General features: G+C 53.4%; 2 protein-coding genes across 3 annotated transcripts; both read left to right on the forward strand.

Annotated features, from left to right (window-relative positions):
• LOC129149857 (DNA dC->dU-editing enzyme APOBEC-3G-like) lies at positions 1-2,838 on the forward strand. 2 transcript variants are annotated; one of them, XM_054719542.1, is made up of 5 exons: positions 1-95; positions 845-986; positions 1,404-1,616; positions 2,105-2,220; positions 2,510-2,838. In XM_054719542.1, the coding sequence occupies exons 1-5, from the start codon at positions 67-69 to the stop codon at positions 2,679-2,681; spliced, it is 672 nt and encodes a 223-aa protein (XP_054575517.1). In that variant the 5' UTR covers positions 1-66; the 3' UTR covers positions 2,682-2,838. The 2 variants fall into 2 exon arrangements, with proteins under 2 accessions (XP_054575517.1, XP_054575518.1); XM_054719543.1 differs by having other exon boundaries at positions 1,404-1,689; positions 2,510-2,591.
• A 4,108-nt stretch (positions 2,839-6,946) lies between these two features.
• Positions 6,947-22,724, forward strand: LOC103289073 (DNA dC->dU-editing enzyme APOBEC-3D). Its single transcript, XM_054718646.1, has 10 exons — positions 6,947-7,084; positions 8,259-8,415; positions 9,375-9,672; positions 10,048-10,163; positions 14,313-14,343; positions 15,087-15,147; positions 16,367-16,505; positions 21,153-21,435; positions 21,648-21,765; positions 22,470-22,724. Exons 1-10 carry the CDS (start codon positions 7,014-7,016, stop codon positions 22,474-22,476), a joined length of 1,281 nt encoding a protein of 426 aa, XP_054574621.1. The 5' UTR covers positions 6,947-7,013; the 3' UTR covers positions 22,477-22,724.
• Positions 22,725-25,391: the final 2,667 nt, after the last annotated feature.

A 25,391-nucleotide genomic window follows, 5' to 3' on the forward strand; every position in this document is an offset into this window, starting at 1 on the left:
CAGTCCTTGAAAGCATCACAGGAGGAGGACGGGCCGTGGCCAGAGAGAAGGTGAAGGAGCTGAGACATGGCGGACAACCCAGCACCCCGTGCCAGGTACGACCCGCCCCTGGAGCAGCCCTGCCTCCGAGCCCTCCTCCTGGCTCCCTGAAGGGGACTTGCCTTCTCCCCAGGGGACCCCCTGCTTCTCCCGTCCCTCCTGATGGCCCTTATATGTCCAGCCAAGACCCCTCAGCTGATGCCCAGTTGGCCTGTCCTACCCACCTGCCCTAGGCCTCCGGCTAAAATCTGGGGGTCACCCTTGGGAGTCCCTGTTTCTCCTCTCCCTTGGTCTCCCATGAAATCTATTCTTTCTGCTCTGAACTGAGGCCCTAGGAGGTCACGGTCAGATTTATGTCTTCGTTTTGTAAAGGGCATGATTGTTTTCATGAGGAGAAGGGGAATATCAGGAGAAGACAAGCTCAGCATCCCTTTTCCCCGATGGGGCCAGCCTTTCCCTGATGCTCCGTGGGCTCGGGTCAGCCCAGACCAGAGGAAAGAGCCCCACTGGCCTGCACCAGGCAGGGGAGGGTTAGGGGGACGAGGGCAGGACGATGATGCCAGGAGAGGCCCCGTCACAGCTCTGAGCCCCTGCACTGCTCCCCGGCGGACCCTGACCAAAGGACTGAGCTGACTTCCCCAGGAGCCCCCAAAGGGGTCACAGAGGGAGGTTAGGTGGCTCCAGCGAAGTGAGCGGACGCCCATCCTCTGTGGGTCTAGCTGGGATGTGGGGTGCCGAGGGGAGGAGAACGGGGTGATCCCCAGAGGAGCCCCATGCCTTATGTTCCTCCTGCCTTTGCCCACAGACCCCTGATGGACATAGCCACCTTCGAGGACAACTTCGGTGTGAAACCGGAGAGGAAAACATACCTGTGCTACGAGGTGGAGGTCCTGGAGGGCGACACCTGGGCCCCAATGGAGGAGCGCCAGGGCTTCCTGCGCAACCAGGTGAGCGGGCACCTCCCGTAGGGGCCCCGGGACGCTCAGGGAGAAGGTTTCCATGCCCGCGGGGTGTCCTCTGAGCACTGTCCCTTTGGCCCCCCAGCTGCTGTGGCGTGGCCCAGAGTCAGGGAGCACGAGCTATGCCGTGATTGGCAGCTTTGCGCCACACCTAAGGAAGCAGCCACAGTGTCCCAGGGCCTCCAGGCTCAGCCTGTCCCTCCTGCTGTGCCACTGAGGAGGGGTCAGGGCAGAGGGAAGACACCAGAACTCCCCCCTGGTGCGCCCTCCAGTCCCTCCTGGGAGAGCCTGGCAGGCTGCTGGTCCCCACAAGTGCAGTGCCTCACCTGCCTCTGGCTGGTCCCATCCGCCCCCCCGCCGTTCACAGAACGTGACAGATCCCTCTTCTCCCCCCTCTGTGCTCAGGGTGCGGACACACCCCGGGAACCCCGTCGTCATGCAGAGTTGTGCTTCCTGGATCTGTTCCCCTCTTGGGGCCTGGATCGGGGGAAGCAGTACAGACTCACCTGGTACGTCTCCTGGAGCCCCCGCCCTGACTGTGCCCCCGAGCTGGCTGCATTCCTGCGTGAGAACAGCCACGTGAGCCTGCGCATCTTCGCTGCTCGCATCTATACCAAAGTCAGTGGATATGAGCGTGGGCTGCGTGACCTGCGGGACGCTGGGGCCCAACTCGCCATCATGACCCTCGAAGGTCAGCAGGAGACTCCTGAGGGTGGGAGGTGGGTGGGCAGCGAGGCTGGGGAATGGCTGCACAGAGGGGGCAGGAGGAGAATGGGGTGGGGACGCCTGTCAGCTGCCTGCAGGGGGCGGGTGCAGGGTCTGGAGAGGATGGAGTCTCCTGGAGGAGAGAGTTCAGGGGACAGAGGGGTCCTGGGGAGGGGAGGTGGGTCCCTGTGCCATAAGGACCCAGGTCCTTCCTGGTAGAAGGGGAGGCGCTGCCTCAGATTCCAGTGGAAGAAAGAATTTGAGGGATGAGCTCAGTGCCTGGGGAGGAGAGAGAAAGGGGGCGGGGAGATTCTGATGGGGAGGGTGTGTCCCTAGAGTCAGACCTGGGCCCTCCCTGGGCTCTAGAAGGAGCTCACCTTTCCCCCCCCTGTTCCCATCAGAGCTGCAGCACTGCTGGGAAACCTTCGTGGACAACCAGGGCCAGGCGTTCGAGCCCTGGTCTGAACTGGACGAACACATACGAGCCCATTCTCAGGAGCTGGAGAACATCCTCTGGGTGAGATTCCTCCCTTCTGCTCCCCGCCCCCCCCCCCCGCCCCCCCCTCCCCCGCTCCACCACCTCCCCTCTCTCCCTGGGCCTGTCTCTCCCTCTGGGTCACCTGCTCCCTCCTGGGCCCCAGCTCCATCCCTCCCTTCAGTTCTCAGGAGTCCCTCTGCTCTCTCCCCTCCTGCGCCCCTTCCCCCCCCCCCCACCCCGCACCTTTGTGACTGCCCCAGACTCTGCTCTGTTCACCTTCCCACCTGCCTCACTCCCTGCTCCCTCCACCTCCTCCTTCTCCATCCAGAATCGGAGAAACTGAAGCGTGGACTTCCGTCTCTCTAAGCAGTCGGGGTTCTTCTGCTGAACGAGGAATAAAACACTTTCTTCAAAGAGTGAAAACGCATCACGTGCCGCATCTCCAACTTGATCCACAGAAACCAGCAGAAGGCAACCAATGGGCTGCTAAATATTCTTAAAAATCTGATCAATTTACTTTTCATTTAAGATCAGTGATGTGTTCCAAATACACACCAGTAACACTCTATTCGTTACTATCAGAATCATATTTAGAGGATTAATTATTTAAATTGATTTTAAATGCAAAACAATAACAATAAAGATTAAAAACCTTCAACAAAATGTCTTTCCTCTGTAAGTGTTCCGTGAAGTCCAAACAGTTCAATACGCACTTGCAAACTTGAAAACGCCTTTCTCTTCTGCGGGCACCTCAGGGAGGGCAGTGGTCACGCTAAGTGCCACTGGTCACGTGACGTCAGTCATATTTACAGGAGCGGAATCTCAGGGTCAAAAGCCTAAAGGCATCGACCAGGACACGCTGAGAGGAGAGCTGCCTTGAAATGACAGCCGTGCGATGAGAGAAGAGGAAGACTCAGCATCGCTATTGGGGAGAGCAACTGAGGTGGACGCCTGGCTGAGGGGAAGGCTGGGGGGACTGCAGTCCTCAGGCCGCTCCAATTCCCCTCCCTGGAGAGGACGCTGGAGGGAGGGGCTTCCCTGCAGAGAGGATCCCTCTGCCCTTGCCAGGACCTGGGCCACGCAGGATGCAGGCAGCAGCTGTCTGTCCTGCCACGTCTCCGTGGAGCCAGAACCATGCTGAGCGAGCCCCTGGCAGCTGGGCACCCTGCACAAGGCCTTACAGGCAACCAGGGCTCCCAGGTCTCTAACCACAGGCTTCCGCTCACATGTCCGGACCACCTGCTTCAGCCTCACACAGGATGTGAGGGACTGGGACTGAACCCTTTAGTGTGAGAGACATTGGAGGGAGAGAGAATAAGGACAGTGGTGATGCTCGTGGCCAAAGCAGTAGGAAGGGACTGAGTCAGGAGCACACAAGCCAGAAGACTTGATAGACAAAGTGACCTGAGGAGATGGAGGAAAGGGACAGGGGAGGGGTGTTGGGGTGGTAGGGTAGGATGGGCGGGACAAAGCAGGGCTGAGGGCCAATGGTGGGAGACAAGGGGCAGGAAGGAGATCCAGGGCAGAAGGCTGGGTTGTCAGGGGACTGTGGCTGCCATTGAGGGGCTGAAAGTCAGCTTGTTTCCCAGGACAAGACCAGTGGGATCAGGACAGTGTGGGCCTGGCTCAGCCCCTCAGCGATACTATTGGAATCAGGCCCACCCCCCGGACCCCAACTCAGCTCTGGGGGGTGGTCTTCTCCTGCTGGTCTCCTCCAAGATGGCGGCCCACCTCCACAATCATGCCTCCTTCCCAGGGGGCAGGGAGGGGACTGGACCAACCACAGAATGTTCACGCCTGTACATCCTTTCGATGGGCAATAGCAGGGACCGGCCATGAAGGGCAGCTGATGGGCGGCCCATAAATCCGTTTCCAGTGGCGTTTCCTTCCTTTGGAGGCCCTGTGGGTGTGGCAGGGCGAACAGGACTGCCTCCTGGATTCCCCGCCTGTAACACAGAGAGAGGAACAGTGACTGACCTCGGGGCTGTGGTGACAGTTAAATGTCGGGCACTTGGGACAATGTCTGAGATAGTTAGTCTTCAACAAAGGATGAGATTATTGTAAAGAAGAGGGAAGTCTCTGGCTCCATAAATCAATCTGTTCACAAATAATCCTTCAGTCCTCCAGCCGTGTCTGCTCACACCATGTGCAGCCAGGTGTTGGGAAGAGGTGGTGACAAGCAGCATTGGGGGCCTCAGCAGGTGGTCAAGGCTGAGACCCAGGACAGCGCTGGCCCCTGCTCCCGACCCCTCCTCCTGCTTTCCCTGATGGGGACTCCCTCCCTATCCTCTGCCAGCTCTTCCTCTGGTCCCCGGGTGTTCCTCCTGTCTCCTGACCCAGTGTCTCGCCTGACCTCTCCCCAGGACTCCCAGCATTCCCTGTGGGCTGCTGCCCTCATTCCTGTCTCCTCCCCTCCTTTCTGCAGGTGTGCCAGGGAGAATGCCAGTCCCAGAAGTGACAGCACCATGCCCAAGTGAGCAGCATGTATTGAGAGGGGCTCCATTCTCTTTGCTTTAAATTAACCTCTGCCTTTTGGTGCAGACTCACCGTGTCTCAGGACCTGGGTGAAGCCCCTTCATCCCCAAGCTTGTCCAGACTGCACCAATTCTCAGAGCAGGGAATGACTCCTGAACTCCATATTGCTCTGAGGCAAAGTTCTTTTTCCCTTTTCCCAAGGTTGCAGGTAGACAAGGAGAAGCCCAGAGTCACACCCTCCCTTTCTGCCCCTTTCCCCCCTCCATTCTTTCCTCTCTTCACGCTGCTTTACTTCTCTCCATCTGCCCAGAGTGGTGTATCTTCCTTTTTCATCCCGTTCCTTCCTCCCTGTGCTCCCTTTCCTCTTCTTTGCCCTCATGGCTGCCTCTCTCCTCCCCTTCCAGGTTCCCCTTTAACTTGATTTCAACTCACTGAGAACATAAAAGAAGGCCCATAGAAATGGAGATATATACCATGTTCATGGATGGAGAGTCTCAGTGCCTCAGACACATCTATGCCTGCCAGGATTGATCTACACGTTGATAATAGGGTATCTCATGAAACACGAAATGTTGTCCATCACTCAGCTGGTTTGGCTCAGTGGTTGAGCATGGACCCATGAATCAGGAGATTCATGCATGGGCACATGCCCAGGTTCTAGGATCTTTTCCCAGTATGGGGTATGCAAGAGGCAGCCAATGAATGATTCTCTCATCATTGACGTTTTTTCTTTCCCTCCCCATTCCTTCCTGTCTTTGAAATCAATTTATAAAACACTAGTGACACAGTGCACAAAATTCGTGCACATTAAAAGGGAATTAATTAGAGGAAATATTTTAATATTGCTATTTGCTCTTTCTGTATAATAGAAGTGTCAGAAATGAAAGAATATTAATAAAATATATATGAAAATTTTCCTCCTGTCAGAGTCTGGAGCGTGCCACAGGAACCAGAGTCAAGTCCCCACCCACCCACGTGTGCCTCAAAATTGTGCAAGACCCAGATCTGGCTGGCCCCACCCCCATTGGGCTAGATCCAGACCTGGCCGGCCCCACCCCCATCAAGCCCCGCTGGGCGGGGGTGGCGGGGGGGCACAACCTGTGTTCCCTGGCCTGGCGCTAGGGCAGGGGGTGCAGCCTGAGGTCCCCCATCAAGCCCTGCCTGGACGGGGGCGCAGCCTGAGGTCACCCAGCCTGGCACCAGGGTGGGGGGCGCAGCTTGAGATCCCCTCTCAAGCCCGACCAGGTGGGGGGTGCAGCCTTAGGTCACTTGCCCTGGCCCAGCACCACAAAACCTCAGGTCCCTGCTGATTGCTCATTAAGGCTCGTTATGGGAACTCAGCCTCCACTGTGGGTGCAGCCATCTTGTGTTACGGAATCCCTGTCTCCGCCATGGGCGCAGCCATCTTGTTACGGCATGATGGTCATTTTGCATATTCCCTCTTTATGAGATAGGATATTTTAAGGAAATTTTGTCTATAAATTCATGCAGATCTGTACAAGGCCAATACAATTTCTAACTGAAGCTAAGGTGGATCGGCATACCAGATATTGGACCTACTCTGAGGCCCTGGCAGAGCAGCGTGGTAGTCGCCAAGGAATGGACAGGTGAGGCAATGGAGCATATGAGAGAGTCAGAGACAACCTACACACACACACACACACACACACACACACACACACACACACATTAGGGTTGTGACATTGCACATCAGTAGGACAAAATGACATGGAAGGAAAGTCATTAAATGTCCTTGCATTGGCTATCCAATACAAGATTAAAATGTCATGTCTATGTCATGTCATGTACATATATGACAAAACTAATACATTTGAAAACATTAAAAATTAAGACATGTATACATGGAAAGACTTCATGAAGTGAGAGCCTAGCCACACATCGAAAGAAAGCATTTGCAATGTAACTGACAAGGGTCACTGTCCAGCTTGTCTAAAGCTCTCCTAAAGCAAGCGGGACAGGGCCTGCCAGCGGTGTCCTCCCACCCTGTGAAGGCGGAGGGACCTGAGCAGAGGACCAAGCCCAGAAGGAGGAACTCAACCCACATCTGTCACTGATGTGCAGGCCCTTCCCCTCTCTCTGCCATCATCACTTTCACTTTCCCTTTGCAGGAAGCCTGGGTCCTGCTGCACAGAGGAGCCTGTCTCCAGCAGAGGTCAGCTCTGCCCAGAGGGCGGGCCCCAGAGGAGGAGGGAAGGTGCTTCTGAGGCAGAGGAAGATCACACCCCAGGGCCGGCCCACCCCTGCTGCCAAAGCAGGAAGGAGGTGGGGCCTCAGCTGAGAAGGCTGGGAGTTTCTCCATCAAGGGACTTTCCTAAGCCCTGGGCCTGTGAGCAGAAATGCAACGCCAGCGCCGCCGGGGACCAAGGGCAAGGCCCAGGCAACACTTCACTCCGGTGCCCTGGCCCAGGTATTGTCCCCACTCCATCCTCTGTAGCCCTTTCTACTTGGGCGCCCTGAGGTGTCTCTGTCCTCAGCCTTGTCCTCCCCTGGTCCAGCCTGGCCTCTCTCCCTCTCTGGGCACCTTCTCTGCAGGTCCCACTCCATGGGGGCTTTGCCCTCTTCTGGGGATGCCCCCCCACAATTGCTTCTGAATGGCTCTCCCGGTCTCCCCCAGGCCTGTTGTCCACTTGGTCCTCCTCTCAGTCTGCACTTGTGGGGCTGGCTGTCCCCCCCGCCCCCTGGCCTGTGGGGCCCCTGCTCTGTGGCCTTTCCTGTGCCCTCCTGACCGTCAGAATCGCACTGAAGGATGAGTGGAGCACTGGGGGCATTTGGTTTGAAGCACTGGGACCCACTCTCTATGCTACCGACCTGTTATCCACACAGAGTGAGAGGAGCTCGCTGAGCAGGAAGGAAGTCCTGTGAGCAGAAGAGCAAAGTCAGACTGTCCCCAGAGACATGCCCGCCCTGGTGTTTACAGTGCACCCACCGGTGGGGGAATGCTCTGTTTACAACGAGGAGAAAGGACCCTCTGACCCAGTAGGGCCACCGCTGCCAGCTGACCTCTGCAAGGGCGGGGCATGGCTTTGCCTGGGCAAGGGACCGGCTCTGTCACTTAGCAGCCCTGTGACTTGGGCAGCTACTCCCCTCCCTGTGCCCCGTTTCCTCCTCTGTAAAATGGGGTGAGGCCCCTGGATTTGGGGAGGAATAGAGGAGTTCAGATTCAAGGAGCTCTTAGAGCAGTAGCCGGAGCCTGTGAATTTAGGTGTTAGCCTGACATTAAAAAATAATAATAAACGTGCATAGATGAAAGGTCAGTCATGAATTGCACCTTAGTATGAAAATCTAATGTTTGGGGGTGGAGGCAGTTTTATTACTCATTTCTGTATTGAAATGATTGGGGGTGGGGGATGGGCGTGTGCTATTGAAGCAGCAGAGCCGGGCCCTAAGGGAGAGGACAGGAGCCCCCCCTTCTCCCCAGGCCCCCCCCCCTCTCCCTGCCCTCCTTCTCTCCCCCGGCTTCCTACCTGGAGGCAGCAGGAAATGCTGAAGGGAAGGGGTTGCTGGGAGGCAGGTATCCCAGGCCACCTGATAGGAGAAACTGGAGGGAACCCTGCATTTTCTCTTTTCTCTCCTGCCCCCAGGAACCCAATGAGATGGTTAAGTCTTGATTATTTCTACTTTCACTTTACAAACTGGCCTAACCCCAAAGGTCGGAATGGCTGCTACCTCTGCTACCAAGTGAAAAGAACACAGGAGGGCTTGTCCTGGGACGTGGGCACCGGGGTTTTTGAAAATGAGGTATGTGCCCCACGATGCTGTCATCAGAGGCAGGAGCTAAGCCAGGGAAGGATGTGGAGATGATAATATGCAAAATGCCAGAGGCTTCTTCCCACAACACTGTCGTACGTTTTAGCCCTGGATGGCCCTGCCTGACCCTCCTGAATCGCCAGGTTCACACCTGGGCGAGGTCGGCAGCCTCCGCAGACACAGAGCAAGCCGCCACCCTGCAGCCAAGCACTAAGGTGTCCTGTGAAGGGTCCACCACACGCCAGCCCTCCCTTCTCCACCCGGACTGCAGACTACTCAGAGCCCTTATGGGGTGGACGGGGTGTCACTGTGGCAGTCCTACCCGTGGTAGTGTAATCAGAGTCGCTTAGGTCATTTAACCTTCTCTAGTATCCAGTGTTCAAACTTTCAGAGAAATCAATCAATTTAATGTTGATAACGTGCTTGGTAATATATCGAAGATATTGTTTCAACATATCGTTAATATAAAAGTTCTTCATGAGATAGTTCACCTTCTTCTTTCGTACTACGTCACGGAGACAAGGTGTGTATTCCGTGTTTGTCGCACACATCAGTGCAGGCAAGCCACCTTTCAAGAACACAGTAGACACCTGTGCTAGTGGCTCCCTGTGGGCAGCGCGGCTCTGGGCCCTCCCCGGCAGGCAGCACCCAGGGCACAAGCCTGGACCCAGCGGCCTGGCCTGGAGCAGGCACCCTGATGCTCGTAGAATGAAAGAATGGGAGGGTGGGTGTTGGAGTTCATGGATGAGGGTGGGAGGGGAAGACTAAACTAAAACAGCCTGGAGGGGAGACGTTTAAAGAGGTATCAATCAATCAACCAATCAACCAATCAACCAATCACATGCTTCTGAGACTCTGGCTCCCTGTCCCCTGGTCCCCACTCCTCCAGCCCTGCAACCTGCCTGCTCTGCCAGCCCAGAGGGCCCCCTCCCCCTCTCCATCTCTCCCAGTTCTATCCCAAGAAGCCCGTCCACACAGAAATCTGCTTCTTGAATTGGTTCAAGACCCAGCAAGCCTTCTTGGCCCAGAACCTGTCCCGTGAGGAGAACTACCATGTCACGTGGTTCATGTCCTGGAGCCCCTGCTTCCAATGCGCGAGGCAGGTGGTGGCGTTCCTGAGGGACCACAAGCACGTGCAGCTGAGCATCTTCGCCGCCCGCCTCTACTACTCCAGGAGCCCCCAGTACCAGCAGGGGCTGCGCAGCCTGCAAGGCGCAGGGGCCCAGGTGGCAATAATGACTCCAGCTGGTGAGAGCCCAGGGCACCCGGGCAGGAACTGGGGGGGACTAGGACCAGGCAGGAAGGAGAAGCCCCCTTAGCTGCCTGCGGAGGTGGAGGTGGAGGCGGGGAGTCGGGGAGCCTCCTGGAGAAGAAGTTCAGGGGAGAGAGGTGGTCCAGGCTGGGGAGGGAGGTGAAGGACACGTGCAAGAGGAGGCTTCCAGAAGGGGGGAGAGGCGTGCTGGTTCCCAGGAGAAAAGGAACTGGAGTGACAATGAAGTCCCGGAAGGAGAGAGAAAGGAGTGTGGGATCAGGATGGGAAGATGTGTCCCTAGGAGTCAGCCTCTGTGAGTCCCCTCACGGCTCCGGAGCTGAAGCGCACCACGGTCTCCCCGTCCCTTTCAGACTTTGCCTTCTGCTGGGACATCTTTGTGGATGACCCCCTACGACCATTCCGGTACTGGAAAGGAATATATATAAACAGCTGCAGCCTATCTAAGAGTTTGGAGGACATTCTCAGGGTGAGATTCCTCCCTCCTGACCCCCCCCAACCCCCCCCCCTGCCAGCATCCCCCCTCCCCTTGTCTCCCTGGGCCAGTCTCTCCCTCTGGGTCACCTGCTCTCTCCTGGGCCCCAGCTCCAGCCCTCCTCTCAGGTGTCACAACTCCCTCTGCTCTCTCCCCTCCTGCACCCCTTTTCCTCCCCCCACCGCCTCCCCGCCCCCGCCTTTGTGACTGCCCCAGACTCTGCTCTGATCACCTTCCCACCTGCCTCACTCCCTGCTTCCTCCACCTCCTCCTTCTCCATCTAGAATCGGGAAAACTGAAGCATGGACTTCCATCTCTCTAAGCACTCCGAGGTCTTCTGGTGAACAACGAATAAGACACTTTCTTCAAGAAGTGAAAACGGCCCTAGCAGGTTTGGCTCAATGGATAGAGCGTCAGCCTGTGAACTGAAGGGTCTCGGGTTTGATTCCAGGCAAGGGCTCATGCCCGGGTTGCAGGCTCGACCCCTGAGCAGGAGGCAGCTGGTCAATGATTCTCTCTCATCATTGATGTTTTATCTCTCTCTCCATCTCGCTTACTCTCTGAAATCAATAAAAAATAAAAATAAAAACAAGTAATAAAAACTCATCATTTGCCACCATCTCCAAATTGATAGAAAGAAACCAGCAAAAGGCAATGAATGAGCTCCTAAAGAATTTTTTAAAAATCTGATCGATTTACTTTTCATTTAAAATCAGTGATATGTTCCAAATACACACCGGTAACACTCTATTCCTTACTATCAGAATCATACTTAGAGGATTAATTATTTACATTGATTTTGAATCCAAAACAATAACATGAAAGAGTAAGAATCTTCCTCAAAATGTCTTCCTCTGTAAGTGTTCCGTGAAGTCCAAACAGTTCAATACGCACTTGCAAACGTGAAAACGCCTTTCTCTTCTGCGGGCACCTCAGGGAGGGCAGTGGTCACGCTAAGTGCCACTGGTCACGTGACGTCAGTCATATTTACAGGAGCGGAATCTCAGAGTCAAAAGCCTAAAGGCATCGACCAGGACACGCTGAGAGGAGAGCTGCGTTGAAATGACAGCCGGGCGATGAGAGAAGAGGAAGACTCAGCGTCACTATTGGGGAGAGCAACTGAGGTGGACGCCTGGCTGAGGGGAGGGCTGGGGGGACTGCAGTCCTCAGGCCGCTCCAATCCCCCTCCCTGGAGAGGACGCTGGAGGGAGGGGCTTCCCTGCAGAGAGGATCCCTCTGCCCTTGCCAGGACCTGGGCCACGCAGGATGCAGGCAGCAGCTGTCTGTCCTGCCGTGTCTCTGTGGAGCCGGAACCATGCTGAGCGAGCCCCTGGCAGCTGGGCACCCTGCACAAGGCCTTACAGGCAACCAGGGCTCCCAGGTCTCTAACCACAGGCTTCCGCTCACATGTCCGGACCACCTGCTTCAGCCTCACACAGGATGTGAGGGACTGGGACTGAACCCTTTAGTGTGAGAGACATTGGAGGGAGAGAGAATAAGGACAGTGGTGATGCTCGTGGCCAAAGCAGTAGGAAGGGACTGAGTCAGGAGCACACAAGCCAGAGGGAAGACTTGATAGACAAAGTGACCTGAGGAGATGGAGGAAAGGGACAGGAGAGGGGTGGTGGGGTGGGGCGGGGCGGGGCGGGGCAAAGCAGGACTGAGGGCCAATGGTGGGAGACAAGGGGCAGGAAGGAGATCCAGGGCAGAAGGCTGGGTTGTCAGGGGACTGTGGCCGCCACTGAGGGGCTGAAAGTCAGCTTGTTTCCCAGGACAAGACCAGTGGGATCAGGACAGTGTGGGCCTGGCTCAGGCGCTCAGCGATACTATTGGAATCAGGCCCACCCCCCGGACCTGAACTCAGCTCTGGGGGTGGTCTTCTCCTGCTGGTCTCCTCCAAGATGGCGGCCCACCTCCACAATCATGCCTCCTTCCCAGGGGGCAGGGAGGGGACTGGACCAACCACAGAATGTTCACGCCTGTACATCCTTTCGATGGGCAATAGCAGGGACCGGCCATGAAGGGCAGCTGATGGGCGGCCCATAAATCCGTTTCCAGTGGCATTTCCTTCCTTTGGAGGCCCTGTGGGTGTGGCAGGGGGAACAGGACTGCCTCCTGGATTCCCCGCCTGTAACACAGAGAGAGGAACAGTGACTGACCTCGGGGCTGTGGTGACAGTTAAATGTCGGGCACTTGGGACAATGTCTGAGATAGTTAGTCTTCAACAAAGGATGAGGTTATTGTAAAGAAGAGGGAAGTCTCTGGCTCCATAAATCAATCTGTTCACAAATAATCCTTCAGTCCTCCAGCCTTGTCTGCTCACACCATGTGCAGCCAGGTGTTGGGAAGAGGTGGTGACAAGCAGCATTGGGGGCCTCAGCAGGTGGTCAAGGCTGAGACCCAGGACAGGGCTGGCCCCTGCTCCCGACCCCTCCTCCTGCCTTCCCTGATGGGGACTCCCTCCCTATCCTCTGCCAGCTCCTCCTCTGGTCCCCGGGTGTTCCTCCAGTCTCCTGACCCAGTGTCTCGCCTGACCTCTCCCCAGGACTCCCAGCATTCCCTGTGGGCTGCTGCCCTCATTCCTGTCTCCTCCCCTCCTTTCTGCAGGTGTGCCAGGGAGAATGCCAGTCCCAGAAGTGACAGCACCATGCCCACGTGAGCAGCATGTATTGAGAGGGGCTCCATTTCCTTTGCTTTAAATTAACCTCTGCCTTTCAGTGCAGACTCACCGTGTCTCAGGACCTGGGCGAAGCCCCTTCATCCCCAAGCTTGTCCAGACTGCACCAATTCTCAGAGCAGGGAATGACTACTGAAGTCCATATTGCTCTGAGGCAAAGTTCTTTTTCCCTTTTCCCAAGGTTGCAGGTAGACAAGGAGAAGCCCAGAGTCACACCCTCCCTTTCTGCCCCTTTCCCCCCTCCATTCTTTCCTCTCTTCACGCTGCTTTACTTCTCTCCATCTGCCCAGAGTGGTGTATCTTCCTTTTTCATCCCGTTCCTTCCTCCCTGTGCTCCCTTTCCTCTTCTTTGCCCTCATGGCTGTCTCTCTCCTTCCCTTCCAGGTTCCCCTTTAACTTGATTTCAACTCACTGAGAACATAAAAGAAGGCCCATAGAAATGGAGATATATACCATGTTCATGGATGGAGAGTCTCAGTGCCTCAGACACGTCTATGCCTGCCAAGATTGATCTACACATTGATAATAGGGTATCTCATGAAACACGAAATGTTGTCCATCACTCAGCTGGTTTGGCTCAGTGGTTGAGCATGGACCCTTGAATCAGGAGATTCATGCATGGGCACATGCCCAGGTTCTAGGATCTTTTCCCAGTATGGGGTATGCAGGAGGCAGCCAATGAATGATTCTCTCATCATTGATGTTTTTTTCTTTCCCTCCCCATTCCTTCCTGTCTTTGAAATCAATTTATAAAACACTAGTGACACAGTGCACAAAATTCGTGCACATTAAAAGGGAATTAATTAGAGGAAATATTTTAATATTGCTATTTGCTCTTTCTGTATAATAGAAGTGTCAGAAATGAAAGAATATTAATAAAATATATATGAAAATCTTCCTCCTGTCAGAGTCTGGAGCGTGCCACAGGAACCAGAGTCAAGTCCCCACCCACCCACATGTGCCTCAAAATCGTGCAAGACCCAGATCTGGCTGGCCCCACCCCCATTGGGCTAAATCTAGACCTGGCCGGCCCCACCCCCATCAAGCCCCGCTGGGCAGGAGACGTGGTCTGAGGTCCCCCATCAAGCCCTGCCTGGACGGGGGCACAGCCTGAGGTCACCCAGCCTGGCACCAGGGTGGGGGGTGCAGCTTGAGATCCCCTCTCAAGCCCGACCAGGTGGGGGGTGCAGCCTTAGGTCACTTGCCCCTGCCCAGCACCACAAAACCTCAGGTCCCTGCTGATTGCTCATTAAGGCTCGTTATGGGAACTCAGCCTCCACTGTGGGTGCAGCCATCTTGTTACGGCATGATGGTCATTTTGCATATTCCCTCTTTATGAGATAGGATATTTTAAGGAAATTTTGTCTATAAATTCATGCAGATCTGTACAAGGCCAATACAATTTCTAACTGAAGCTAAGGTGGATCGGCATACCAGATATTGGACCTACTCTGAGGCCCTGGCAGAGCAGCGTGGTAGTCGCCAAGGAATGGACAGGTGAGGCAATGGAGCATATGAGAGAGTCAGAGACAACCTACACACACACACACACACACACACACACACACACACACACATTAGGGTTGTGACATTGCACATCAGTAGGACAAAATGACATGGAAGGAAAGTCATTAAATGTCCTTGCATTGGCTATCCAATACAAAATTAAAATGTCATGTCTATGTCATGTCATGTACATATATGACAAAACTAACACATTTGAAAACATTAAAAATTAAGACATGTATACATGGAAAGACTTCATGAAGTGAGAGCCTAGCCACACATCGAAAGAAAGCATTTGCAATGTAACTGACAAGGGTCACTGTCCAGCTTGTCTAAAGCTCTCCTAAAGCAAGCGGGACAGGGCCTGCCAGCGGTGTCCTCCCACCCTGTGAAGGCGGAGGGACCTGAGCAGAGGACCAAGTCCAGAACGAGGAACTCAACCCACATCTGTCACTGATGTGCAGGCCCTTCCCCTCTCTCTGCCATCATCACTTTCACTTTCCCTTTGCAGGAAGCCTGGGTCCTGCTGCACAGAGGAGCCTGTCTCCAGCAGAGGTCAGCTCTGTCCAGAGGGCGGGCCCCAGAGGAGGAGGGAAGGTGGGTCTGAGGCTGAGGAAGAGCACACCCCAGGGCCCGCCCACCCCTGCTGCCAAAGCAGGAAGGAGGTGGGGCCTCAGCTGAGAAGGCGGGAAGGTCCTTTATCAAGGGACTTTCCTAAGCTCTGGGCCTGTGAGCAGAAATGCAGCAGCAACACAGGAACCAAGACTTAACTCCGGTGCCCAGGCCCAGGCCCAGGTACTGCCGCACTCTGTCCTTCTCTGTAGCCCTTTCTGCTTGGACGCCCTGAGGTGTCTCTGTCCTCAGCCTTGTCCTCCCCTGGTCCAGCCTGGCCTCTCTCCCTCTCTGGGCACCTTCTCTGCAGGTCCCACTCCATGGGGGCTTTGCCCTCTTCTGGGGATGCCCCCCCACGATTGCTTCTGAATGGCCCTCCTGCCCCTCCCCCAGGCCTGTTGTCCACTTGGTCCTCCTCTCAGTCTGCACTTGTGGGGCTGGCTGTCCCCCCCGCCCCCTGGCCTGTGGGGCCCCTGCTCTGTGGCCTTTCCTGTGCCCTCCTGACCGTCAGAATCGCACTGGGGGATGAGCGGAGCACTGGGGGCATTTGGTTTGAAGCACTGGGACCCACTCTCTATGCTACCGACCCCGTTATCCACACAGAGTGAGAGGAGCTCGCTGAGCAGGAAGGAAATCCTGTGAGCAGAAGAGCAAAGTCAGACTGTCCCCAGAGACATGCCCGCCCTGGTGTTTACAGTGCACCCACCGGTGGGGGAATGCTCTGTTTACAACGAGGAGAAAGGACCCTCTGACCCAGTAGGGCCACCGCTGCCAGCTGACCTCTGCAAGGGCGGGGCATGGCTTTGCCTGGGCAAGGGACCGGCTCTGTCACTTAGCAGCCCTGTGACTTGGGCAGCTACTCCCCTCCCTGTGCCCCGTTTCCTCCTCTGTAAAATGGGGTGAGGCCCCTGGATTTGGGGAGGAATAGAGGAGTTCAGATTCAAGGAGCTCCTAGAGCAGTAGCCGGAGCCTGTGAATTTAGGTGTTAGCCTGACATTAAAAAATAATAATAAACGTGCATAGGTGAAAGGTCAGTCATGAATTGCACCTTAGTATGAAAATCTAATGTTTGGGGGTGGAGGCAGTTTTATTACTCATTTCTGTATTGAAATGATTGGGGGTGGGGGATGGGCGTGTGTTGTTGGAAGCAGTAGAGCCGGGCCCTAAGGGAGAGGACAGGACCCCCCTCTCTCCCCCACCCCCCACTGTCCCTGCAGCCCCTGCCCTCCTCCTCTCCCCCAGCTTCCAGCCTGGAGGTGGCAGGAAATGCTGAAGAGAAGGGGTTACTGGGAGGCAGGGTGTCCAGGCTCTCCATGGTGTTCAGGAGTCACCAGATGGGAGAAACTTGAGGGAACACTGAATTTTCGGTTTTCTTTCTTGCCCCCTTCAATCGCATGAGAAGAATAAAACCCAAGACCTTCGACTTCAACTTCCAAAACATAGATTCCTATGGGCGGAAGTCTACCTTCCTCTGCTTCAAAGTGGAAAGATGGGAGAATGGCTCATTTCTTGGCTATCAAAAGGGTGTCTTTCGAAACCAGGTATGTGCCCAAGATGTGGTCATCAGAGGCAGGAGCTAAGCCAGGGAAGGATGTGGGGAGATGATAATAGGTAAAATGCCAGAGGCTTCTTCCCACAACACTGTCCTGCGTTTTAGCCCTGGATGCCCCTGCCTGACCCTCACGAATTGCCATAGACGAGCAGTTGCCAACCGGTGGTCCATGGAGCACTGGTGGTCTGTGAGGTCTGAAAGGTTGGTGACTGCTGCCATAGACAATGGCATCTGACTTACCCACGAGGCCTCCTCTAGGGGACCTGCTGGCCCTCAGTGGCTACCTCGTCCAGAGGCCTTGAGCCATCTTGGAGGAAAGGGCGTCTAAACTTGGGTAAAAGTGCTGACAGGCTTACTTGTATAAAAAAGAGTACATTCGATTGGACTCACATACATAAATGCTTTTTCCATATTCAAAAGCAAAATTTTTATAAAGGCCTGTTTCACCTCCCTGTCCTGTTTCTCAGTGATTGCTCTATTGTTATTAGAATTCAGCCACTAATCCAATTAGCAAAATGGGTCTCAGATCTAGATCATACATACAACAAAGTAAGCACTCTTCTTACACCATTCTCCTTGGGAGCTCAGGCTGTGGGCTGCCTCAGAGGTAATGCTCACATCCTGAAGTCTCTCTGATAGGCCGTACGTAAGCCTCTGTTATGTGCTTTGGTTTATCATAAGAAATTTCCCACAGGCTAAGCTTGATACTCAAGATGTTGGTTGTAGGAGAATTGCAAAAATGAATGTGTTTGCCATAATGTTAAATACCTGGATTAGAACCACAAAAACATGAAATGCTATCTCTACATATAAAAGCCCAGCAACTGAACGGAATGACCAAAACGACTGGTCGATCAGTCACTATGATGCACAATGACCACCAGGGGGCAAACGCTTAACATAGGAGATGCCCCCTGGTGGTCAGTGTGCTCCCACAGTGGGTCGATCCCTGCAGGCCACGCCCCCAACAGTGCACGAATACGTGCACCAGGCCTCTAGTCTATATATATATAAAAGCCAAGTGACCAGAACACCGGAACAACTAGTTGCTTTGATGCACACTGCACCCCGATCAGCTTCCAGCCCCCACTACCATAGATGAGAGTGTAGGCGGCCAACCTCCCATGGCCCCTCCCCCCAGCCGCCCTGCCCTGATCGGCCCCACTGGTGGCTGGCCGGCCACATCCCACCCGTGCATGAATTCATGCACCAGGCCTCTACTTATAAATGAAGATACACACACACACACATACACACACACACACACACACACACACACACACACACACAGGAACATAGCTTGTCTGCCAGATCTGGCATATAAAGGGTTGAAAAATATTAAATATACTAGAGACTCTAAACCCTTTGAAAGCACAAAATGACCAACCAATGCTGGATTGACTTGACAGACCTAGTTCAGCAGAGTTTTGATGGAAAAACACGAGATTGAAAGCTCGTTAAAATGTACTTAAATATGCATTACAAGGGTTTCACCATTGTTTTCCTACACAACGGCATTTTCCCAATAATTGAAAAGTGATTCTCTTCCCAGGGTACTTGTCCTGTGTTTTCTTCTTCATCTTTTACTGTGCTATCAAACACTTCAAATGCTTGCGCACTTCCTTTTCAGAAAGTTATGAAATTACACTTAAAAATAATTTAATTTTAAATGCTCTTTTAAAGGTGTCTGTGTGTCTGTCATGCCCCTTTTCCTAGGAGCCAGCTCTGAGACCTTGTTCAGCAATGCTTTTCAATGCTCATTATCTTTACACCTAGAAGGTCTAGTATTCTTCCATCTTCCAGGGCTTCGTGGACTAAGAAACGAATCTAGTACAAATGACGATTAAATGTTTCTGGGCAACAGTAGAGTTAGCAAACAGATTATTTATTCACAGACGCCACGTCGGTCCACTGGAGCAGGGGTGGGACACATTGGAAATGTAATGGGATCAGCGTCACGTTGTTTGGGTCAGTTTTCTTTTGCTGTGCGTTTTAGAACGGGGGGGGGGGGGGGCCTACGTGTCCTTATGAAGCTGTGGTCCTCACACTCACCCGTGAGGGAGCCCGGGCCTGCTGCGCCCTCGGGTGGGGCAGCCCCGGCGAGCATCAGTGTTTGGTAGGGTGGCTCTCACGTGAAACAAAACCACCGTAGAGACAGCTGTGTTGCTGATTTTCCTTTGAAATATAAAATATTTTAAGCTTTTTTTTGTCAAAAGTGGTAACATCTTAATGCGAATAAAAAACCTTTTTGTGGTTGTAAGATTTAGCTTATGAATCATTCAAATCGGAGTGAAAGATTACCAGGTCATTGTTAATGACTTAGTCTATTAAGAATATATGTACTTATCTACAGGTGCTTTTTAATTAGTACAAGATATATGTCTGTTTTGCAGAAATAAAATGCTGCTTAGAGATTCTCTTTAAATATTTTTGTGCTCAAATGTATTTTCTGTTGACCTATGGAATGTTCTGTACAAAGGTATGTGGTCATACTCTTGGGCTAGATACTTCTGTTTTTAAAAATCCGGACTTAGCCAAGTATACTCGACCATGTTAAAAATAGTATCTTTGTTATTAAAATGTTGATTGAAAGGAGAGAAAAGAAAAGAAAGCGGGTCTAGGACAGTCAGGGCCCGCTGTGCAGCAGTGCCTTATGGGGCCCCCGGAAGTGCTCTGCTGGCTGTGTCCTCCCCCAGCTACCTCCTGCCTCCTCCAGGCCCAGGATGTGGATCCCCCAGGGGAGCACCCACACCCACATCCTGTGTGCCCCCAGCCCGCTCTGAGCAAGCACTAGTGTCTCCTGTGAAATGTCCACCACACAGCAGCCCTCCCTCTGCACCCAGACTGCAGACTATTCAGAGCCCTTATGGGATGGAGGGGTGTCTCTGTGGCAGTACTTCCCCGTGGGAGGGCAATCGGGGTCACTTAGGTCATTAACCTTCTCTAGTACCCAGTGTTCAAACTTTCAGAGAAATAGATCAATTTAATGTTGGTAACGTACTTTGTAATATATCTAAGATATTGTTTCAACATATCTATAATAATGAAAGGGTAATATGCTAATTAGATTGGAAGTCCTTCCAGACAAAGCTGGGGCCCGAGAGAAGCCGCCCAGGTCCCAGGTGCCTGCCAGCAGCCGGAGGAGGAGGGAAGGCCGGGTCCCGGGTGCCTGAGGGAAGCCGGTGTCAGCAGCCGGGGAAAGGAAGGCCTATTCTTGCACGAATTTTCATGCATCAGACCTCCAGTAGTTCATATAAAAGTTCTTCATGAGATAGTTCACCTTCTTCTTTCGTACTACGTCACGGAGACAAGGTGTGTATTCCGTGTTTGTCGCATACATCAGTGCAGGCGAGCCACCTTTCAAGAACACAGTAGACACCTGTGCTAGTGGCTCCCTGTGGGCAGCGTGGCTCTGGGCCCTCCCCGGCAGGCAGCACCCAGGGAACAAGCCTGGACCCAGCGGCCTGGCCTGGAGCAGGCCCTCAGGATGTTGGAGTTCATGGATGCGTGTGGGAAGGCATGAGTCAATAAAACATTGGGGAGGGGAGGGGTTTACAAAGGGATGAATTGCTCTGTGGTGATGCTCAGTGGTTGAGCATCGACCCCTGCACCAAGAGGTCACTGTTAGATTCCATTCAGGGCACATGCCCAGGTTGCAAGTTTGATCTTCAGTGAGGGGCGTGCAGGAGGCAGCTGTTCTATGCTTCTCTTGCATCAATGTTTCTATCTCTCCTTTTCCCTTCTTCTCTCTAAAAATCAATAAAAACAGCCCTAGCTGATTTGCTCAGTGGATAGAGGCCTGCAGACTGAAGGGTTCTGGGTTTGATTCTAGTCAAGGGCACATGCCCAGGTGTGGGCTCGATCCCCAGTGTGGGACATACAGGAGATAGCCAATCAATGAGTCTCTCTCATCATTGATGTTTTTTATCTCTCTCACTCTCCCTTCCTTTCTGAAATCAATAAAAAAATATATTTTTAAAAATAAAAATCAATAAAAACGTATTTTTAAAAAATAAAATGGGGATAAGTCAATCAACAACATGACCTTGAGACTATTGCTCCCTGTCCCCTGGTGCCCACCCCCCAGTCCTGTCACATGCCTGCTCTGTCACATGCCTGCTCTGTCACATGCCTCTTTTGTTACATGACTGCTCGGTCACATGACTGCTCGGTCACATGCCTGCTCTGTCACATGCCTCCTATCACATGCCTGCTCTGTCACATGCCTATTCTGTCATGTCTGCTCTGTCACATGACTATTCTGTCACATGTCTTCTCTGTCACATGCCTGCTCTATCATATGCCTCCTGTCACATGCCTGCTCTGTCACATGCCTCCTATCACATGCCTGCTCTGTCACATGCCTATTCTGTCATATGTCTGCTCTGTCACATGACTATTCTGTCACATGCCTCCTCTGTCACATGCCTGCTGTCACATGCCTCCTCTGTCACATGCTTGCTCTTTCACATGCCTGTTCTGTCATATGCCTCCTCTGTCACATGCCTGCTCTGTCACATGCCTGCTCTGTCACATGCCTCTTTTGTTACATGACTGCTCGGTCACATGACTGCTCGGTCACATGCCTGCTCTGTCACGAAGGTCTCCCCTCTCTCTCTCTCTCCATCTCTCCCAGTTGTATTCTGACCACGCAGAACTCTGCTTCCTGGATTGGTTCTGTGATGTGGTTCTGTCTCCGGATGAGATTCCGTGTCCTGATGTGCAATACCGTGTCACCTGGTACATATCCTGGAGCCCCTGCTTCGAGTGTGCAGAGCAGGTGGCTCACTTCCTGAAGGAGAACAGGAACGTGGACCTGTGCATCTCCGCCGCCCGCCTCTACTATGAGAACGAAGATGTCCAGGGGCTCCGAGATCTGGTTGATGCAGGGGCCCAGGTGGCCATGATGGCTCCAGAGGGTGAGAGCAGAGGGAGCTGGGGCAGGAATGTGGGGGGCGGGGGCAGGTAGAGGTCCCCAGGGAGAGTGTGGCAGGGGAACTTGGGAAACTGAGGCAGGAGTGATGACACCTGGCAAGGAGGAAACTGGGTCCTGAGTGGGGTTGTCCAGGGGAGGCTCAGGAGAGAAAGGCTCCTAGGCTGACCTGCCTGCTTTCTCCCCTCTTTACTGCAGACTTTAAATACTGCTGGGATAACTTCGTGTACCACTGGGGATGGCGTTTTAACTACTGGAACAATATTTGTCAAAATTCTTATTATATTCTGCAGGAGAAGCTTGATGAAATCCTCTGGTATGAGTTTCCTCAGCCCCCCCACCCCCGTCCCACACACCCCCATTACCTCCCAAGACCTTCACTTGAGCTCTGGGCCTCTCTGCTCCTTCAGGTGCCTCTCCACCCCGACCCTTCCTCCCTCCACCCCTCAGCGCCTCCCTCTCCCCCAGCAAAGGTGCTCCCCCCTTCCTTGGGCCTCCCATCTCACCACATTAACCAAATGTTGTTACTAAACCGAACACAAGTGGTCATGAATGTGTATGAGTGTGGCCATCAGAAGACTGAGGAGACAGAGAATGACTGCATTCGGCTGCTAGGGCTTCCTTAGTAACAAACTGTAGCCCAGCCCCTGTGGTGTTAATGCCCCTGGTCTTTTGAGCAGCTATTTTTTTAAAGTATATTTTTTATTGATTTTAGAGAGGAGGGAGAGGGAGAGAGGGATGGAAACATCAATGATGAAAGAGAATCATTGATCAGCTGCCTCCTGCATGCCCCACACTAGGGATTGAGCCCGAAACCCTGGCATGTGCCCTGATGGGGAATCGAACCATGACCTCCTGGTTCAGAGTCCGCTGCTCAACCATTGAGCCACACTGGTCGGGCTGAGCAGCTATGCTTAATTAGGCCTTTGTTCACGTGGTAAAACTCTTCCTGCTCAACTCCCTTTGTTCTCAGGAAGGTCCTCGCAAGTTGCTAATGTGTGTGTGTTTTTGTCTCCTCAGGGACTGAGGAGAATTCATGACTTTATTTTTGGATGGAAAGATGTCTCCAAGCGGCTGGCTCCCCGGAGCTGGAATGGAAAAGCCCTATCTAAAACTGAAGAAGCACAGATTTCTCTCCAGGTTCTCTGAAGCTGCCCTCCCCAAGTCCCTCGCTGCATAAAAACCCTTGACTTTAGCTTTTTGGAGAGGACACATTTGAGAGATCTCGCTGTCCTCTTCTTTGGCCAAATCGAATAAACCTTTCTCTGTCTTCAAGCACTGGTGTCTCTGTGTTTTGGCTATGAGCACATCGGGCACACAAACCTGAATTTTGAGAGGTGATTCAGTAGCAGCTCCACAGGGGAGGGTCTTAGCAACAGACACTTAGACCCTCACAGTTCCGGAGGCTGGAAGGCCACGATGGAGGTGTCGGCAGGTTGGTTGCTCCTGAGGCCTCTCTCTTTGGCTTGCAGATGGCCGCCTTCTCGTTCTGTCCTCACGTGGTCTTTCCTTTGTGCATGACCCTTGGTGAGTCCCTCGGGTCCCTCTAAGTGTCCCAACTTCCTCTTCTTATAAGAACATCAGTCAGATTGGATCAGGGTTCACCCTAAGTGTCTCATTTAAACTGAATCACATCTCTAAAGGCCTTGTCTCAAAGATAGCCACATTCTGAGGACTTCAGCATATCAATTTGGGGCGAGGAGACACAATTCAGCCCATACAATGACCAAGGACCTTTCTGAGTGAGTGGGCGTGGGAAAAGCATGAGCCTTGTCCTGTGTGTCTGTCTCCCAGGTTATGTCCAACCTGACCCTGACTCACCTGCTTCCATTCCAGGCTGCTTCCCCAGGAGCCCCTCTCACCCTGTCCTCATCACACACCACCCTCACTCTGCTCCTCCCTTATGCATTCCCAAATTGCTGCCAGAGGGGTAGCTCTGGAGGAGCTGCCACCCAGGGATGGTGTTAGACAGACATGAGCAGAGCAAAGATGATGGTGCGGGTATAGAAACACCAGGGAAGAAAGCCCTGGATGGCTAGTGTGCATATGAGGACAAGATAAAGGCCTCTTTGCCCTTGCTGTGGCCTTCCACAACTAATGAGAAGCACCTGGTAATTAAACCCCAAGATTGTTAGCTCCTCTGATTCAAACAGCCCCTCTGTTCAAACTACAAGAGAAGCTACTTTCAAGGCTACGTTCTTGCATCCCCCTCCTCCCTGCTGTTTTTACAACTCCAGGATAATTTGCACCAAGAAGTCACTAGTTAGTAGAAAGTTCCCTTCCCCCCTCCTCTTCAAACAAGCCTCTTTTTAACTTTTCATAACTTTTACTCTAAGCATGTTTTACAGGTTTGGGAAAAATACTAATAAGATAGCTGCCAGACTGTCCCAGCCCCAAATCCACCCCCACTCCCTACCCCCGCTTCCTTGTCATCTACAACAGCAGCCAGTACCTTTTAAAAGAGCAGGCCAGTGCTTATTACCTGCCCTTGTTTTGATTAGCAATGCACCGGTTCTTTCCCTTCGGGGAAAGTTAAATAAACTCTCTCTGTATCTATCTCCTTCGCCCAGTTGTGAGTTCTTCCACAGCCTGCATTATCACCAGCCAAAACCCTAATCCCTAGCAAGGGGAAACCGGGAAAACAAGAACCTTGTCCCCAGAGTAACCTACCCTCCCCTAGCATATGAGCACCCAGTTTGTGGTAATTTGTTAAGGCAAGGGCCTGGCCGGCGTGGCTCAGTGGTTGAGCATCAACCTATGAACCAGAAGGTCAGGGTTCAATTCCCAGTAGGGGCACATGCCCAGGCTGTGGGCTCAATCCCCAGTGTGGGGCATGCAGGAGGCAGCTGATCAATGATTCTCTCTCACCATTGATATTTCTCTCTCTCTCTCCCTCTCCCTTCCTCTCTGAAATCAATCTATATATATAAAAGCCTACTATGCTAAGTGTCCAACCATTCGACCTTTTGACCAATCGCTGACACACACTAACCACCAGGGGGAAGATGCTCCAACCGGTAGGTAGCTTGCTGCTGGGATCTGGCCAATTGGGGACTGGGCAAGAAGGCTGGACACGCCCTGGAGCCCTCCCGCAGCCCCTCCCAAGCTGGGGTGCCTCCTGGATTGCAAGAGGGCCCAGCCAGGCTGAGGGACCCCGGTGCACAAATCCGTGCACCAGGCCTCTAGTAAAAAAAATATATATATATATATATAAAAAATATATATATATATATATAAAAAAGAAAGACTGGGTCTGGTGGGTGGCTTTGGAGCCAGGGCAGCTGGTTCTGGTCCTCCCCATTCTGCCCCCTCCTAACTGCGTGGCCCTGGGCAAAGCCACCAGGTTCTCCGTCTCCCACATCTGCCAGCACTCTGCTGAGATTCCAGGGTGGTTAGTGACTGGCAGCTCCTCCCATACCCACGAGATTCCTCTCAGCGGGGAGCCTTGGACAACATGTCCTCTCTGCTGGTGTGGGGCCCTGTGCGCAGAGCCCAGCCATTCCCTGTGCTGTGTGAGGCCAGAGTTACTGAGCTCCTGCCAGCAGGCAGCCCGCGTCCTGCAGCTTCTCCCCAAACACTGACCTGTAAGGTGCGGACCGTCTCCTAAAATCAGTCCCTCTCGTCACCTCCTGAGGCAGGGATGAGGGTCACCTGACAGATGGGGAAACCGAGGCTCTGAGGAGCTGTGGGACTTGTCCAGGAGCCTCCCAGCTGGGAAGTAGCCCGAGCCAGGCTCCTGACTGTACGTCGGAGGCCCTTCCTCTGCCCCTCGGGCCCCTTCTCATCGAGTCTCCCCCAGGACGTCTCCTGCTGCCGCTTCAAAGGACCGGTTCTCACTGCTCCTGCCTTTAAAATGAGGGTGTCCCTGTCCCACAGCGTCTTTCCGGTCCCCGGTGCTTGTGCGGCCTTGACCAAAGTGGTTGTGACCCTGGGAGAGAGTTG

This window comes from Eptesicus fuscus, chromosome 7 (genome assembly GCF_027574615.1).
Source record: "Eptesicus fuscus isolate TK198812 chromosome 7, DD_ASM_mEF_20220401, whole genome shotgun sequence".
NCBI classification, from domain to species: domain Eukaryota; kingdom Metazoa; phylum Chordata; class Mammalia; order Chiroptera; family Vespertilionidae; genus Eptesicus; species Eptesicus fuscus.

What these genes read in the sequence shown, in the direction of transcription:
- LOC103289073 (XM_054718646.1), top strand. Translation starts at nt 7,014, where the DNA reads ATGCAACGCCAGCGCCGCCGGGGACCAAGGGCAAGGCCCAGGCAACAC. An exon ending in GTGCCCAGGCCCAGGCCCAG is followed by an intron (nt 15,148 to 16,366) that starts GTACTGCCGCAC and finishes TCGCATGAGAAG; the next exon opens with AATAAAACCCAAGACCTTCG. An exon ending in AGGGTGTCTTTCGAAACCAG is followed by an intron (nt 16,506 to 21,152) that starts GTATGTGCCCAA and finishes CATCTCTCCCAG; the next exon opens with TTGTATTCTGACCACGCAGA.
- LOC129149857 (XM_054719542.1), top strand. Translation starts at nt 67, where the DNA reads ATGGCGGACAACCCAGCACCCCGTGCCAG. An exon ending in AGGGCTTCCTGCGCAACCAG is followed by an intron (nt 987 to 1,403) that starts GTGAGCGGGCAC and finishes CTCTGTGCTCAG; the next exon opens with GGTGCGGACACACCCCGGGA. An exon ending in AGCTGGAGAACATCCTCTGG is followed by an intron (nt 2,221 to 2,509) that starts GTGAGATTCCTC and finishes TTCTCCATCCAG; the next exon opens with AATCGGAGAAACTGAAGCGT.